The sequence below is a fragment of the Ursus americanus genome, chromosome 20 (assembly GCF_024610735.1).
Source record: "Ursus americanus isolate L20-20 chromosome 20, mUrsAme1.1.p, whole genome shotgun sequence".
NCBI classification, from domain to species: domain Eukaryota; kingdom Metazoa; phylum Chordata; class Mammalia; order Carnivora; family Ursidae; genus Ursus; species Ursus americanus.
This window is the reverse complement of record NC_142146.1, coordinates 7,812,958-7,825,775: the sequence shown is the minus strand read 5'-3', so window position 1 is coordinate 7,825,775 and position 12,818 is coordinate 7,812,958. Positions and strand designations below refer to the sequence as shown.

Genomic DNA, 12,818 nt, shown 5'->3' with positions numbered 1-12,818 from the left:
AAAAAAAAAAACTTTCTTCTGCTTTGGTTGGTCACCAAGCCACTTGGCTTAATGGTTTGTGGTTCACAAGGTACCAGGAATGAGGTGCTACTGTTCCCTCTGGTCAGGAGCTCATCAGCTGCACGATGGTTCAAGCTAAGGGGGGACTCTCTCCCTCCTCCATTCTTCCCCTGCAAAATCCCTGAAATCAGGAAGACACCCTCGATGTCAGCTGGCAGCTAGAATGCTCTGGAGTCTGCTTTAGGTCAGAGTCCTAACTTTCCCAATGCCGACCCAGTGCAATAAGCCAAGGCACAGATAATCTCTGGCCACGACTGCTGGCCGAGGAGAATATCTCATACCTTCCTAACAGCAGTTCACATATGATGGGCTTCATGGCAGCCGTGGAGGCGTGTATCCCCTGTGCCACTTCATGCCTTTCAGCTGCAAGGGGCGGACAGCTGACAGCCCCCAGCGGCAGCCCCTTCAGGATGGCCAGGGCAACCAAGCAGAGACCACGCTCCTCCCAGGCAGGTGCAGCCAAAAACTAATTATGATCTTAGGGGGGTCCATATTGAGTTAATGGACACCTTAATGATCTACAGCCCCTACCCGCCCCCCAACACTTCTCTTATACTCCTATCTCTGCTTGAGCATCCGCTCCCAGAGGACGCCCACAGACACAAGTCCCCAGTCACTGTGCATTGATCACCCCAGGCTGTGGACAAAGTAACTCTAAGCTTCAGTTCTCCAACTGGCAAACTGGAAACCGCTCACCAGCTTGTCCCAAAGATTCAGCTAAAGACTAGAATGCTTGTGAAAGCCTTTGACCTCTTGTAGACAGATGCCCAGCAAATACTCTGATGGGATTATCAATTTTTATTTCTTAAAGTTAGAGCCTACTCCCTTGATTTCTGAGAACACAGTGGCTGCTTTTAATACATATGAAAACAACATTTTCCCTGGACAAATCACAGTAGGAGTTATCAGAAAAAGACCATTTCCGGACCAGCAGCAAGTCAGCGGGGAGTCAGAGCTGGCTGGGGCCCAGCTCTTCACACCCTCACACCCAGAGCTGTTAGTGACTGGCTGAGAAGAGTCGTCTTCTTGCCCCAGAAGGTTGTCCCCTGGGCAAGACAGCTGCCTCTGCCCCTGCCAGCTTTCAGCACTAGCTCAGGAAACAGCACCCTTGCCAGCTTCTCTAGATCCTCAGGGAAAAACCCTGGAGACCCCAAGAGACACTCTCTGGGTCCCCTTAGAACTCGGGCCTCATCCACATGCCATGCCTTCCTGAGAGCTTGAGAAAGCAGGCTCTGCAGGCCAGTAAGAACCAGGAATAAGGTCTGAAAATGCGACTTCCAGAAAATCCAGATGGGGAAGTGGAGCCACACTCCCACCCAAGGGCCTGGCATGGGCCAGAACAACTCAGCAAAGACCTCCACCGCGCAGGTTAGGAGAGCAGTCACTGCCATTTCTGGATGTCTCCTCACAAAGACGGGTAGTGGGGGATAGCACGGCCCATGATCCCAGGGTCCCCCTTCTAGAGGTTTTACCTTCTCCCCCCTCTGCCCCTCTGAACAACCTGCCCAAGGACAAGCCTCTCCCTCATCGGAGCCCACAGCTTAGATTTTGCCTGGGACACAAGCCTTTCCTTTATCAGATGGCGGGTGGAGTTTTCGTTCCTGAATCCCTCCACCTCAGCAGAGCAGGCACTCCGGTGTCTGACCAGGGAAAAGACAAAGAAGTCAGCCTCCCCAGCTGCCCACTATTAATCCCTAGCTCACTTTAAGCACCCCCACTTGTTCTGATACACAAATATGCCAAGCGTTGGTTTTCTTTTTTCTTATATCCTCATCTGATCTTTGTCTAGCCCTTTAAGACTTAATTCATTGCTCTAAACCCTCACTGTCCGAAACTCCCCACAATAAGTGTTCCGTGTACTGTCTAGTCCAACAGCCACTAGCCACATGTGGATAGTGAGCACTTGAAATGTGGCTAGTTTGACTGAGAAACTGAATTCTTGATTTCATTTGGTTGTAATTAATTTTTATTTAAATAGCAATCCGTCTGGCTAAGGGCAACTGCATTGGTAGTGCAGAACTGTCTAGCTCGTTCTTTTAATTCTCAACCTTAATGCAAATGGAGAATGTTATGTTCTCCTTGGCTCTGAATTACCTCCTATTCCTCACTGAATGATGCTCTGACAGCCTTAACAAAGCAGAAAGCCGGCGCGTCTTCCATTTCCGAGCACTTGCTCTGTGCCTGAGCACAGCCGTCTTGATGTGTCCCGGGAGATGGGGCAGGAAGCACGTCGCCAGAAAGGAAGCCAATGCACCCAGCCACCTCGGACTCCAGGGCGTCTGGGGCAGAGAGGAAGGAGGGGAGGAGAGGGGTGTGAAAGAAACCCACTTTGGGGGCTGGACGCCAGCCGGGCCGCATTTATTTATATCACAGGGTGTTACAGTCGTCTGCCCTGCAGCTGAAGAACCAATACATGTCTAAGGAAAGGGGACAGAAATCAGCTTTGTCTATGTTCCCTGGCACCTATGCTGTTGCTCAAAGGGCGCAAGAAGACCCGGGGGCAGGGAGTGGTGGGGAGAGGTACAGGAGAGGAAGCTAGCTCTGACTGGCAGGCAGACACCCTCTGAGGGTGGCTGGAAAAGAGGAAACTGAGTCATGTGCATGTTTGCATCCAAACAGATACCAAACAGATAAACACTGTAACATACAGATGTCACAGTGACGTCCGTAACACTGTCCGGGATATTCTGGTCCACCTGGCCACGGGGACAACTCTCACTGCCTAGAGCACAGCAACAGAGGGGCCAGGTGCTGGGTCGGAGGCTCTGCTCTTGATGCAACAGGACTGCAGAAGCTATGTTCAAGCCCCAGGGTTAGAAAAGCAAGGTCGCCCCCAGCTCTTGCAGAGATCTAGCACTTTCTGACCCATGCCAATTTTGGCTTAAAAAAAGAACAGACAGGTATGCTCAGTTATGGGATTTGAGAACCAATGCTAGCTCTCCTGGCAGAGCACACACGTGTGCTTTGTGATGTGTACCCGGGGTCCACGTTAATGCCACAGACCCTCGGCTCTGCCGCCTGCAGAGCCCACGCTGATCCTGGTGCCTGGGCTCCATCCCCGCCCCCTCCAGCACGTTCTTCTCACTCCTTACCCTATCTACAGCAAATCCCTCTACCTGTAAAAAGGTGTTTAATTAGCAGAAAGCCAACTTATTAAACCACTAATACTGAATTAAGAAGCTAAAGAGTAATTTCTTAAGAAGAAAGCCACCAGATACAAGGTTTAATTAACATTTTCCTTCTTTTCAGAGTTTCAATGTATTACTTTTCCTTTTCATGTCTATCACTTATTTTCCACACCCATTTTGACGATTCGTGATCTTTTTAGTTCCCGTCATGTAGATGGCTAAGCTCCTCTCCTGTGCTGGATCGGCCCTTTAGCAAATTACTCCAAAACTCCAAGGCCTGAATTAACACATTTCTCTAAAGTACACACTTTAACTTCACTGGCCTTTGAAAATGCATAGAAAACACCTCAAAACCTCCCTCCTCTCTGACCCAGCAATTGTAAGCCCAGGAATTTATTTGAAGGAAATAAGGATGTCCGCAAGGCTTTAGTTACAAGGATGTTTACCCCCGCTGTTGTTTATAATCATGAGTAATTAGAAACAACCTACATGTCCCTCAAGCGGGGCTAACAGATCCAGGGCCCTGGGACTGCCTGGTAGGAAGAGACCAACAATCAGTCGATAAGTCAATCAACCAACCCCAGAGCAAAAAGTTAAGATAGAGACATAGGGTAGATCCAGATTCCACTGAGCCTGAATCTTGTAAATTTAGGGTGACCACCTTTAAGAAAATACAAAGTTAGGACTATAAAATTAGGCACGGAGTCTTGGTAGGGGCCCATGTGAGTTAGGGGCCTTTGGTGGAAGTTTCATTAGCCCCGTGGCAAGTCTAGTCTCTAGAGAAAAGAGAGAGAAAGGAGGCAAGGCTGGAAGTCTACTGCTTCAAGAGACGCAGCTTACCAAGTCTTGGCAGCATCATCAGCTGAGAATAACGTTCAAGGTCTAAAACAAAGAATATTGGGGGGAAGGGAGAGGAGAGAAAAGGATAGGGAGGAAAATACCTGGAAAAAGCAAGAGCACAAATATTGAGGATATAGCAAAAACTATGATTAAAATTAAGACAATGTGGAGCAAAAAAGGATACAAAAAAATGTGCATTAAAAAGATTTCCGTGTAGGGGCACCTGGGTGGCTCAGTCGTTAAGCATCTGCGTTCTGCTCAGGGCCTGATCCCAGGGTCCTGGGATCGAGCCCCGCATTGGGCTCCCTGCTCTGCTGGGAGCCTGCTTCTTCCTCTCCCATTCCCCCTGCTTGTGTTCCCTCTCTCTCTCTGTCTCTCTGTCAAATAAATAAATAAAATCTTAAAAAAAAAAAAAGATTTCCGTGGAGTTTAGGTGGTACCTGGAAAACTATAGGGACAAGCCCTCCAACAGGAAGAACAGCATGCTCCTATGTTCACATCAGGAATGGAAAGGGTATTTTTGAGACCAGCAGCCTGGCTGTTGATGGATTCCTTAGGACCCCGGAAATATCTGCCCCACATGTCCACTGGCACCAGCATTACCTTCCAGTTGCACACTCGCCTCTGCTGTGTACCCTGGGTGCCAAGTTGAAGGCCAGTCTGTCGTTTCCTACAATTGCTGAATCTATTCCAATCACGCAGCTTTTCCTCATCTCCTTTTTGAAACAAAGCAGGTTCAACTATTTTCCTATGTCAAACCTGTTCTTGCCTCTCCCACCTCCCCCCAGTTGTTCCCCACCTAGCGCGGCCTTGACCTGTGACCTGTCCAAATCCAGGTGATGGGGTCCTGGCACTTCTCCCTTAAGCTGAGCCATTAAAGAGCCCAGAGGCAGCTACAGATCCCACAGAGCGTTCCAGCTCCACTGCCCGCCTTTTTCTCTAGAGCCCCCTGCCCAGAAACGCCCTTCTATTCCTGACCGCTCTCCCCACGTACTTGGTGCCATGGTCACACAGTCCAGGAGCCCAGCGGGGGATTCTGGGATGTGTTCTCCAACTGCTCCTGGTGCATTCTCTACCAAATCCAAAGCCCACAGAGGACTCTGAGCATGCAGGACACAGAAAAGGTGTTCAGCCTGCTTTGCTTTAGAATGGGGATTTGGCAATGCAGAAAGACAGCCTGGCCTTAAACTCAGCAACTGGGGTAAACGGTAGGGAAGGAGATGTGGAACTGCACAGGGGCTACACAGGACCTTACAAACTGGTTCTCTTGGAGGCAGTTCTCCTCAACAACATGATTGTTAATGGGCTGACCAGTCACAGAGTCCCCCCTGTTCCAGGAATGCCTCAGGACTCAGATCTACAAACCCGCCCTTTTCGGTCAGCCTCTGTCCAGTTCAGAGCAGTGACTGTCCCACAGAGCTGCATGTCGAGAGCACACATGACTGACTTTGCCTTCCTAACCTGCATCCCCTAAGGATACTCACACTGGTGACAACACAATAAAACCAACTCCAGACTCCACCCGGGGCCCACTGGGCCATGACCTTGAATAGGGGAACTGTCCGTGGCCTAACTCTCTGATGAAGAGGTGATCCTTGTGTGCTGTGGGATTCCAGCTTGTTCAGGGAAAGGTTCAAAGAGGGACTAACCTCGTCTCAGAACTTCTCCTCAGGGGCTGGGCACTCAAGCACTGTGCCTCTTAGCTGATGGCACTTAAGGGGGGGGGGGAGCTCCCAAAGGTTGCGACTCTCAGGGAGCAACTGGACTCCTTGACCTCTACAAAACCACATCCCTCTCTTAAAACTTCGGGTGCTTGTCTCTAGGTCAGAGGACCCACGTGAAAGGAGGCCCAGGCTGCCCCAGAAGTCACCCACCAGCCCTGTCACTCAGGGTCCTGGACCACCCTCCTTTCCAGCATCCTGGACGCTCACAGCTCCCTTCCTCAGAAGGTCTTGTAAGGAAGGAGGGGGGCCTCTGGACCGCAGTGTGTCCCTCGGGCTGCCAGACACTCACCTCTGGGGAGCCCCACTCCTCCCCTACACACACACAGCCCGTCCCCCTCACGTCGCGGAGCCACTCTGCGCTTCCTCGGCGCCACGCACCAGAGTGGCTTAAAGCCGGGGAGCGGTGGGTGGGGTGTCACCAAGAGCTCCCCGACACTAAGGAGTCTGCATCTTGAGTGCCCGATCTCTTCCGGGCCCTGGGGCATTCGGTGGAGGCCCCTCGGGGGCAGAAGAGCCAAGTTTCTTAACGACCGAGAGAGCTAAGGCTCTTCCGGCTGGGAGGCCGAGGGGACCGCTCTCGCGGCTCTCCCCGCGCACGCCGGGCTGAGACCGCCGGGAAGCGCTGGCCCGGCCGCCTCCAACCCCAGGCGCCCACCGCGACGTCGGCGGGACGAGAGACCGGCGTCCGGCGTCCTGCCCGCCTGTCGTCCGCGGCCAAGCTGCGCGCCGCCGAGACATTTCAATCTCCCCCTCGGGACAGCGGCGTGGAGGCGGCCGGAAAAGGCAGCGGCGGCCGGCGGGGTACACAGACGGGGGCGGCGGCTGCCGGGCCGGGGTCGCGGGGTCGCGGGGCCGCGGGGGCACTCACCAGCGCGTGTTGTCGTGGAAGTGCTCCAGCACCGCGTAGCCGAAGAACGAACCGGCGGGCCCCTGGAAGCGCACGGGGCGCTGTGGGTCGAGGTTGTAGGCGCCCGCGGGGGTCCCCGCGGCCACCAGCGCCAGGAGCAGCGCGCGGAGCCCCCCAGCACCCCTTCGCACAGCCGGGCCGCCCATCCCCAGACGGCCGCCGCCCTCCGCTGTGCCCCGCGAGCAGGGCGCCGAGCGCGCGGGCGCCGGGGCCGCGGGGTCCGCCGACGGCCGGGAGGCTCCCGGGGTCGGGAGCTCTGCGCTCCGACGCTAGCGGAAAGCAGCGCCGGCCCGAGGGCGGTAGGCCGAGCGGGCGCCGAAGGCGAGCGCAGGGGCGGCCCGGAGCGGGCGGCGTCCTCAGTCCGGCCGGGAGGTCTGCGCGCTCGGAGCGAGCGGTCCCGGGCCGGGCGGTGCTGGACTGCGGAGAGGCGCGCCCGCGGGGTGGGCGGCCCGGAGGCCGGCGGTGGGATGGCGCGCCGGCGCCCTCTGCCGACCGCGAGCCCACCCCGCGGACGGCCCCAGCGGCCGGAGAGAGTCGCAGACCCGCCCGGGGTCCCCGGCTGCAGCACCTCCCACCAAGCCCTGGGCCCCCGGCCGGGAGAGGCTTCCTTAATCCTCCCCGCAGCTGCGTCCTCGCCCGCCCTGCGGGGGTCGCGGGGTCTCCCGTTCCCTCTCGGTCTCACATCCACACCGAGGACCAAAGGAAGCCGAGTTAAGGATTGAGTTTCTATTCTAGCCCTGCCCATCTGCCGCCTCTTGACCGGGCTGTGAGACAACCTAGGGGAGAAGCGCTAAACCAGCGCCAGCTGAGGTTGTTAATAACAACCAGATCCGCGCGGGAGTGAACCGAGCACCCTTTCCTACTACACTCACCTGGCCTCCTACACCGTTGATCCCTTAGTGTGGTATCCGCACCGGCAGCATCCGCATCACCTGGGAACCTGTAAGAAATGCACATCTAAAGGTCCCACTCCAGATCTGATGAATCAGAAGCTCTGAGGGTTGGGGCCCAGCTGTATGTGGGGAGACGGATGTAATTGTGATAAAACACACACAATATAAAACTTACCATCTTAACCGTCTTTAAGTGTTCAGTTTAGTGGCATTAAGGTATTTTCATTGTTGTGCAGCCACCACCACCCATCTCTAAACTTTTCTGTCTTGCAAAACCGAAACTCTGTACCCATTAAAAGATAACTCCCCATTCCTCCCCTCCCCCAGTCCCTTGACTACCACCATTCTACTTTCTACAAATTGGACTGCTCTAAGTACTTCGTGAGTGGAATCATATGTGGCTGACTTGTTCCACTTAGCATAATGCCCTCAAGGTTCATTGATGTTGTAACGGGTATCAATACTTCCTTACTTTTTAAGCTGAATAATACTGTACATACATGTTTTCTTTATCTATTGATCCCTTGATGGACACTTGGGTTGGTTCCACTTTTTGGCTATTGTGAATATGTGAATAATACTGCTATGAATGTAGAGTTACCTGTTGGAGATAACTGCCTTCAGGTCTTTAGGGTATATGCCCAGAAATAGGATTACTGGATCATGTGGTAGTTCTGTGTTTAATTTTTTTGAGGAACCGCCATAGTGTTTTCCACAATAGCTGCATCGTTTTACATCCCACAAACAGCACACAAAAGTCTAACTTCTCTACATGCACTTAACACTTGTTATTTTCTGGGGGTTTTTTGGAGATATATAACCATTCCTATGGGTGTGAGGTGATATCTCACTGTGGCTTTGATTTGCATTTCCCTAATGATTAGTGATGTTGAGCATCTTTTCATGTACTCATTGGTCATTCGTATATCTTATGAAGAAACGTCTGTTCAAGTCCTTTGCCCATTTAGCAGAATCTGTGATTCTGATGCATGCTCAAGTTTGAGAATCATACCCCATCAATACCACATCAATATTGACACACCTTTATTTTCCAACTGTGCCCCGCAAGCCACTAGAAAGCAGAACCTACTATCTAGTTGTTGCATGTTCCAAAACCAGCCCCAAGTTACAGTATAGGCTCCCTGAGGAAAACAAAATGAGGGCCCTGCCTCCTTAACCACCTGCTCCCAACTGTTTACACACATATCAGAATAGATCCACGGTCCCAAGTTCCCCCAATGACTGCAGGAAAGAGTGAGAGGAAAGAAAGGAACACTACCACTTATTGAGCACCTACTATATGCCAAATACTTTACATATATTATTTTATTTCATTCTTGCAACATCCCTTTAAAATAAGTACTGTTATCCCCCATTTTATAGATGAGGAAAGTAAGATAGGGAAAAGGCATTTAACTATCATAAAGGCATACAATTTTGAGCACCTGGATTGGAATTTGAACCTCAATTCCTTCTGGTACAATACTTAGATTCCCCAGCTCCACCAAATAGTCTCATACCCCAGATAGTAAGTACCGAAAGTCAAAAAAAGCAACAAAATTAAACAGAGACAAGCTGGTTTTCATCCCATTTCGCCAAGCTTGTTTCTCCATCTGAGCTCCCCAGACTCACCAATAACACTCCTGGCCACAGAATCACCTAAGATGAGAGCCCAACACAAAGTTCTGTATCTATTTCTCTCCCACACCCAATTCAACCAGTCCTATTTACTTTATCCCCTTAAACTCTTAAATCCATCACCTCATTCTCATCTCTACTGCCTAGGCTTCAGGTCAAGCCCTTGTCTGCTTGACCACAGTGTCATAATTATTATGACATAATATTACATAATTATACAATTATTATATAACATTATATAATTATTGTATTTATAATATTTATATTATGTTTAATATATAAATATATAATAATTATTATAATTATATAATTATTACAGATCTGTGAGATCTATAGTGATGTCCCCCTTTTCATGCCTGTTATAGGTAACTTGTGTTTTTATCTGTCTTGGTAGGAGTTACCATTTCTTTAAAGATTTAATTTATTTATTTGAGAGAGAGAAAGAGAGAGAGTGCATGCACGCATGAGAGAGAATGAGCAGCGGAGAGGGGCGTAGGGAGAAGGAGAAGCAGACTCCCTGCTGAGCAAGGAGCCTGATGCGAGCCTCCATCCCAGGACCCAGGCATCATGGCCTAAGGCAGATGCTTAACGGACTGAGCCATCCAGGCCCCCCAGGAGTTACTAATTTTATTAACCTTTTAAAGAAACAACTTTTGACTTGGGCAATTGTTTTTTATGATACCTTTCCCTTTTTTACTTTAAGATTTTATTTGATCTCTATTTCCTTCTTTACTATTTCTAATAATTTCTTTGGATTTAATTTGCAATACTTTTTTCTAGCTTCTTGAGATAGGTGCTCAGATTTTGGGCCTTATTTTTCTAATTCTTTTCTAATATATACATTTCGTAATATACAATATATTCTTTATAATATATAAACACATATAATATATGTGTTTGTATATACACATACAATAAATTTCCCTCCAGGGACTGTGAGCTGTATCCCACAAGTTCCGCCGATATATTGTATTGTCATTATCAATCAGTTCAAAATATTTATTTACTTATTATTTATTTATTAGAGAGAGAGAAAGAATCTTAAGCAGGCTCCATGCCCAGCACAGAGCCTAATGTGGGGCTTAATCTCACAATCCTGAGATCATGACCTGAGTCACAATCAAGAGTTGGACACTTAACTGACTGAGCCACCCAGACACCCCCAAAATATTTTCTAATTGCAGTTGAGTTCTCCTTGGTCCATGGAAAATGTATTCCTTAATTTCCAAGTTGTGGGAGATTTTCTATCTTTCTGTTACTGATTTCTTTTCTTTTATAATAAATTTTTATTATATTATGTTAGTCACCATACATTACATCCCTAGTTTTCGATGTAAAGTTCCATGATTCATTACTTGCGTATAACACCCAGTGCACCATGAAATACGTGCCCTCCTTAACACCCATCACTGGCCTATCCCATTCCCCCAATCCCCTCCCCTCCGAAGCCCTCAGTTTATTTCCCATAGTCCATAGTCTCCCATGGTTCACTCCCCCTTCCATTTACACCCCCCCTTCTTCTTCCCTTTCTTCTCCTACCAATCTTCCTACTTCCTATGTTCCATAAATGAGTGAAACCATATAATTGTCTTTCTCTGCTTGACTTATTTCACTTAGTATTATCTCCTCCAGTGCTGACCATGTTGCAGCAAATGTTGAGAACTCGTTCTTTCGGATAGCTGAGTAATATTCCATTGTATATATGGACCACAACTTCTTAATCCAGTCATCTGTTGAAGGGCATCTCAGCTCCTTCCACAATTTAGCTATTGTGGACAATGCTGCTATGAACATTGGGGTGCATATGGCCCTTCTCTTCACTACGTCTGTATCTTTGGGGTAAATACCCAGTAGTGCAATGGCTGGATCATAGGGTAGCTCAATTTTTAACTTTTTAAGGGACCTCCACACTGTTTTCCAGAGTGGCTGTACCAACTTGCATTCCCACCAACAGTGTAAGAGGGATCCCCTTTCTCCACATCCTCTCCAACATTTGTTGTTTTATTTTTCTTTTAAGATTTATTTATTTATTTGAGAGTGTGCATGTGAGGGGGAACAGAGGGAGATGGAGAGAATCTCAAGCAGACTCCCCACTGATTGAGGAGCCCCAATCAGGGCTTGATTCCATAATCCTGAGATCATGACCTGAGCTGAAATCATGAGTCAGACACTTAACCGACTGAACCACCCAGGTGCCCTGTTACTGATTTCTTAATTCCATTATGGTCATAGAATATACTCTGTAGGGGGGCTCCTGGGTGGCTCAGTTGTTAAGTGTTTGCCTTCGGCTCAAGGTGTGATCCCAGGGTCCTGGGATCGAGCCCCACAATGGGCTCCCTGCTCTGCTGGGAGCCTGCTTCTTCCTCTCCCACTCCCCCTGCTTGTGTTCCCTCTCCCGCTGGCTGGCTCTCTCTCTGATAAATAAAGAAAAATCTTTAAAAAAAAAAAAGAACCTACTCTATATGTTTTCAATCCTTCGAAATTCATTGAGATATGATTTATGACTCAGCATATGGTCAATTTTGGTAAATTTTTCATGTGTGCTTGAAAAGAATGTAGGGGCCCCTGGCTGGCTCAGTCAGTGGAGCATGAGACTCTTGATCTTGGAGTTGTGAGTTTAAGTCCCACATTGGGTATGGAGATTACTTAAAAATAAAGTCTTAAAAACAAAAGAACGTAGAACACATTGTTAGAACTATTGTTCTCTGTATGCCAATTAAGTCACATTTGTGAATCAAGTGGCTCAAAATTTCTATATCCTCATTGATATTTTGTTTTATTCTATAAGTGATTCAAAGGGATAAATTAAAATCTCCATCTACAATGGTGAATCTATTTCTAATTTAGTTCTGTCAGTTTTTCCTTACATAATTTAGGGCTTGTTTTAGATAAAAATTTAAGATTCATACTGAATTGGCTCTTTTCTTGTCAATGAAGTTTGACCACACTATGGTGGTTTCCCTGCCTGTGCTCTCTTCTTTTTAACTTTTCCCTCTGCAACAGAAACTACGTAATAGTTTGAAACCTCCTGTTGCCTCCCCACTCCTACACGTTGGAGCCAGAGCTCCTTAGCAAGACTGAAAGCAAGGTGGGGGTCTCTACCCTTATTTCCAGCCCCATCCTTTTCTTTTTTTTTTTTTAAAGATTTTATTTATTTATTTGACAGAGATAGAGACAGCCAGCGAGAGAGGGAACACAAGCAGGGGGAGTGGGAGAGGAAGAAGCAGGCTCATAGCAGAGGAGCCTGATGTGGGGCTCGATCCCATAACACCAGGACCACGCCCTGAGCCGAAGGCAGACGCTTAACCGCTGTGCCACCCAGGCGTGCCTCCAGCCCCATCCTATGCCCCTGTTTTGCCTCACTGCCATAAACCCTCCAAAGCATCACTCAACTTCTGTCTGTTCCCTTAACACGTCAAGCAGGGCTTTTCAGACATCTGTGCCTTCTCCAAGGTTCTTCTTCCTTCCTGAAATGTACCATCCTCTTATCCAACTGGCCAAATCCCACCTATCCTAATATTCTGGCCCAGTCTTGCCTCATCCTTTATGTGACACTTCCTCTGCCCCTTTCTCTTCTGAGCTCCCACAACAGTGTTCACATGCCTGTATTTCAACACTTACAATATGA

At 48.9% G+C, this 12,818-nt stretch overlaps 1 protein-coding gene across 1 annotated transcript in view; it reads right to left on the bottom strand.

Moving 5' to 3' along the window:
* Positions 1–7,058, bottom strand: part of ITGA9 (integrin subunit alpha 9) — a 326,298-nt gene extending 319,240 nt beyond the window's left edge. Inside the window, exon 1 of the mRNA XM_045798248.2 lies at positions 6,621–7,058. Within this exon, the coding sequence (XP_045654204.2) occupies positions 6,621–6,805 (185 nt within the window). The 5' untranslated portion in view covers positions 6,806–7,058. The remainder of the gene's footprint in view (positions 1–6,620) is intronic.
* Between the last annotated feature and the right edge of the window lie 5,760 nt (positions 7,059–12,818).